The sequence below is a fragment of the Hordeum vulgare genome, chromosome 1H (genome assembly GCF_904849725.1).
Source record: "Hordeum vulgare subsp. vulgare chromosome 1H, MorexV3_pseudomolecules_assembly, whole genome shotgun sequence".
Lineage (NCBI taxonomy): Eukaryota > Viridiplantae > Streptophyta > Magnoliopsida > Poales > Poaceae > Hordeum > Hordeum vulgare.
In genome coordinates this window covers 86,529,735-86,534,187 of record NC_058518.1, presented here as the reverse complement: position 1 = coordinate 86,534,187, position 4,453 = coordinate 86,529,735, and the positions used below count along the sequence as shown (strand labels likewise).

The 4,453-nt window shown below is 46.1% G+C and overlaps 1 protein-coding gene across 9 annotated transcripts; it reads left to right on the top strand.

Moving 5' to 3' along the window:
• Positions 1-763: 763 nt before the first annotated feature.
• Positions 764-3,988, top strand: LOC123425628 (probable plastidic glucose transporter 3). Of its 9 annotated transcripts, none has more exons than XM_045109363.1 (8): positions 764-1,081; positions 1,170-1,284; positions 1,453-1,520; positions 1,651-1,783; positions 2,625-2,846; positions 3,072-3,141; positions 3,388-3,530; positions 3,795-3,988. In XM_045109363.1, exons 1-5 carry the CDS (start codon positions 1,000-1,002, stop codon positions 2,785-2,787), a joined length of 561 nt encoding a protein of 186 aa, XP_044965298.1. In that variant the 5' UTR covers positions 764-999; the 3' UTR covers positions 2,788-2,846; positions 3,072-3,141; positions 3,388-3,530; positions 3,795-3,988. The 9 variants fall into 9 exon arrangements, with proteins under 9 accessions (XP_044965298.1, XP_044965303.1, XP_044965318.1 ...); XM_045109368.1 differs by having other exon boundaries at positions 3,042-3,141; XM_045109383.1 differs by having other exon boundaries at positions 765-1,081; positions 1,173-1,284; positions 2,625-2,856.
• Positions 3,989-4,453: the final 465 nt, after the last annotated feature.

Below are 4,453 nucleotides of genomic sequence, written 5' to 3'. Positions count from 1 at the left end.
ACTGTAACTTTGCTGCGGATACTAAGTCTTTCAGGTGTGGTTGAGTTGACAACTCAACTGCTAATACTCGAGAATATTCTTTGGCTTCCCCTTGTGTCGAATCAACAAATTTGGGTTGAATACTCTACTCTCGAAAACGGTTGCGACCCCTATACTCGTGGGTTATCAAGAGGGTCCAAAACACTCTTATATTCTTGAAAACATAATAGGTTCAGATCTGAAATCATGGCACTCGGGCCCTAGTGACAAGCATTAAGCATAGCAAAGTCATAGCAACATCAATCTCCGAACATAGTGGACACCAGGGATCAAACCCTATCAAAGTTAATTTGATTACATGATCAATCTCATCTAATCTCACCATCGTCGAGCAAGGTGATACGTATCTGTCGTATCTATAAATTTTAATTGTTTCATGACAATATCACTACTAGGAAAAGGACTATAGATAATATAGACACTAATGACGCACCACACAAGTGATGCGCCACTACTATATAGCAGTGGCGCACCATGTGCAGGTGCGCCATTAGTGTGATGGACACTAATGACGCACCACACACACGGTGCGCCACTACTAACACGGTGCGCCACCGGGGCAGAGTGCGCCACTACTATTTTTTTTTGTTTTGCAAAACTAGTAATGACGCACCACCAGCTGGTGCGCCATTAGTAACCAGGGTTACTGATGGCGCATTTGTAGGTGGTGCGTCATTAGTAGTTTGAAAAAAAAAAATCTCTCTGCTCGTATCGCGACCGCGAACCAGCAGGAAGAGGGAGGTGATACGAACCAGCAGGAAGAGGGAGGAGGGAGGGAGTTCCACCGCGACCGCGAACCAGCAGGTGAGCCGGCGGGCATGGCACGCCCAGATCCGCCCTCCTCTGTAGGGGTACGCCACGCACGCTCCTCCCCTCCTCCCTCCCTCCCCCTCTGACATCGCTTTCCATTTTCCGAATCCCAATCCTAATCCCTCGGGGCCGTTCTGGTTTCTTCTGGAGATGCGGTGGAAGCTGAGCACCTCCGCGTACAAGCGCGTGCCGTCCCGGGATGCCGCCATGGACCCCGACCTCAAGACGCCAGGTCCCTCCCCTCCCTCCCTTCGCATTCCGCTTCCTTGTTTCCCTTTCCCTGCCGAATCTATCGTGGTGTGACGTCTTAGATCCGACAGCAGCGAGGACGCCCGACGGAGGCGCAGGGGCAGCGGCAGGCCCGTCGTGGCGCAGGTTGCTGCCGCACGTGTGCGTCGCCACCGTCACCTCCTTCCTCTTCGGATACCACACAGGGTGCGTGCTCGCTCGCCCCCATCATCATCCCATCCATCCCCACGCCTGCCGAATGTCTCTCTGTTTTTCTGAGGGATCTCACGCGTGTGCGTGTCTCTAGTGCTCCGTCACGCGAGATGCATAGTACTCATGTCCGTTTCCTTGGTGACGTCATGGTGGTTGCCGCAGGGTCGTGAACGAGCCGCTCGACAGCATCTCCGCCGACATCGGATTCGCCGGCAACACGCTGGCCGAAGGTACAAACCACCACCTCTCCATGCTATAAACGCAAACTTCTTACCGGATTTGATCGGGGAATCGGGGTCATGAGATTCGTCTGTGTATGTGTGTGTGTGCGCGCGCGCTTCCTGCCGTGGATGGATGCAGGGCTCGTGGTCAGCATATGCCTGGGGGGAGCGTTCGTCGGATGCCTGTTTAGCGGCTCCGTTGCCGACGGAATCGGCCGGCGCCGCGCTTTTCAGCTCAGCGCGCTGCCCATGATCATGGGAGCCGCCTTAAGGTACCATCTTCTATTTATAGTATGCCAGCGTTTTGTTCATAGTAAGCCTGTTATAAATCAATACTTGTCCCTGTCCAGTTTCGTTAACTTTGTTTAATTGCCACCTGCCTGCTAGCATTCCTTCTTTTTTAGTGCAACTACTATTAGTAGTGGATTGCTGGGTGTTTTAAACAAAATACACATTGACTGCCGACTGCTGATTTGGTCATTTTGTGTCATTTACTTGCACTCAGCAAATAAAATTAGACCAGGAAATGAAATACACCAGCTGTCTGTGCCGTGTACAATCATTCAGTGTGCTTTGTTTTGCAAATATACTACTTAATCTGATCTACAGTTAGAATGAAGAAAAGATTGTGCCATCAAATTTGTGACAAGAGAACTGAAATTTTCTTCCTTCACACAAGAGAGGAGAGGAGTGGTCAGGTCCTTCCGATGTTTCTTGTTTGACACATTCATTAAGCTAGCTCGGTGTTGACGTGCTTGTTAATAACTAGAGTAGTAACTTGTTTGGTTGTCTGCTCTCGTTGTTACCACTTGCCAAACTGAAAACTTTTAAAAACTGGGTGTACTGTTGTCATGTTGAGTAGCTTTGTTTTTGCAATCTGGCTCGAGCAAGTAGTGCCCCGATGAAGAAAAGAATGCAGTGCCATATATTAATGCCCCAATTAATTTTATCTTCAAGCCATTCTCTTCTTTATATTTCTTTAAAAGTACGTGCGAGTTTAATCGCTCTTCTTCTACACTTGAAGGCTCCTGCTTGATTGAGATTTATAGCTCTTAATAATGTTTGTTGAATCACATTGCTCCTAAGATTTATTTTATTCTCCTCTCTGTGCAGCTGCCCCTGGTTTGATTCCTCCCAAGAGCGGATCTGCGCCAAAGGGCAACTTTTCTTGCTCACGCGGATAACGGCCACTGGCTGCTCCACAACAACGACAAGCACGACGGCCTTGACGAAGTTGTCCGCCGCCGACACTGAAGAGCAAGCCTGCCTTCTCTAGACTTGCATGACGGGAGGGGAGGGGGTGGCCACTGCCTCCTTCACACACCGGGCCTTGCTGTAGGTACAGGTGAAACCATCTTCCTCTCTTTTGAAACAAACCATGTTTGTGTGTTCGATTCCTACCATGTTACAATTCATACTGCATGCACCATATCTTGTGTATGTAGGATCTATGTGTTGTATGCCATCAATCATGCAAGCAGTTTCTCTTTCTTGCCTAATTTTTTTTGAGCCACCCGTCAACTGTTGTAGGCTTCTCAGGGTGCTACCTCTGTGTTGTAGATTTTTGCGTGCATGCGTTGGAGAACTGTGTTGGCAGCCACTGCTTCCTCCGCACACCGGGCAGCTTGCTGTACGTACATGTGACAACCATTAACCCCTCCTTTCATTGAAGTCATACTCATGTGTTACTCAAAGCAAATATTGTACGTCTAATGGGATTTATGTGCTATATGCCATCAATCATGCAAATAGTTTTTTTTCTCGTGCTTAAAGAAGTTTGAACATTTGAAAACATCAGAGTAATCTGCACCTGTGATACTGCTACATTCTTGTCACCATTTGTAACCAAAAGTGTTCCCTTTTTGTTTAACTACAGAGTTTGCAAAGGAGCTTTACGTTCAGGGCATGGTATCCCGGTGACTGTGGACAAGACCACCTACATGGGCACAAATGTCTTTCATGCCGCCGCCGGCCTCAGCAACTTGCTGGTCTACCAGTGTCTCATTAGCTGCTGGTCAGGTTAGTTCAAGTGGAATGCCATATCTTATCGAATAACCAAGTATACCTTCATACGATTGCTTAGTTTCCATGCTTATGTGTTCGCAATAACTCATAAGATGCTACTGTTGGCTATAATCGTTGTTGTATATGCACCAGGTAGTTTAATTAGGAGGGTAGATCCATTTTCCATATGCAAAATGCAAGCGTAATTTTGTTGTAGCTTTTCCCAAACACATAATTCGTCTCCAATCTGATCAAATGATGTATCTACTGTTTGTACAGATCCTACAAAGAAGAAAGGATTATTGAACGCTTGCTGCTTCAAGTGTATGCTTCATTGTGGGCCTTTTTAGCAACTTGGGTTATTTCTAGAAGACCTGAATTCAGTATGATGTTAATAAATTTTTTTCTGCCTATGAGCTTGCTGACAATGTATTTTAGTTGAGGTTTCAGACATCAAATCTACCATTCCATCACGTCAGGAAAAATAGATATTCAGGATAGTCCAATATTAACACAACAATACAGCACCTTCTCCAATTGTTGATAGATAGGTTGCGAGCCATCGCGTCACCAATGCTACTTCTCCTACCTACGCACAATTGATATGGCAGGCCAGGCAATGAATGCTTAATCTCTACTTGTTACATTTTGATATGGCAGGTCAGGTAAGTAATGGTTAATCCGTACCTGCTACATTTTTGGATTAGTCTCTATATATAAATTTACTTGACACTTGAATGTAAAAAGACCACAATAGTAGGGATGATAACGGTGTCTGCTTGCCAGCTAAGATATGTTAAGAGTGCTCCATGATAATAATATTGCTTGATAATGTGAAGTTTCAGCCGAAGATATTCAAGACCGAAAAGGGTTACACCACCATTGCTTTAACCTGACAACACAGTTTTTCTCTGAAGATTTGTTCAAATGCTTTCTCA

What these genes read in the sequence shown, in the direction of transcription:
- LOC123425628 (XM_045109363.1), top strand. Translation starts at nt 1,000, where the DNA reads ATGCGGTGGAAGCTGAGCACCTCCGCGTACAAGCGCGTGCCGTCCCGG. An exon ending in CTCTTCGGATACCACACAGG is followed by an intron (nt 1,285 to 1,452) that starts GTGCGTGCTCGC and finishes TGGTTGCCGCAG; the next exon opens with GGTCGTGAACGAGCCGCTCG. An exon ending in CGGCAACACGCTGGCCGAAG is followed by an intron (nt 1,521 to 1,650) that starts GTACAAACCACC and finishes GGATGGATGCAG; the next exon opens with GGCTCGTGGTCAGCATATGC.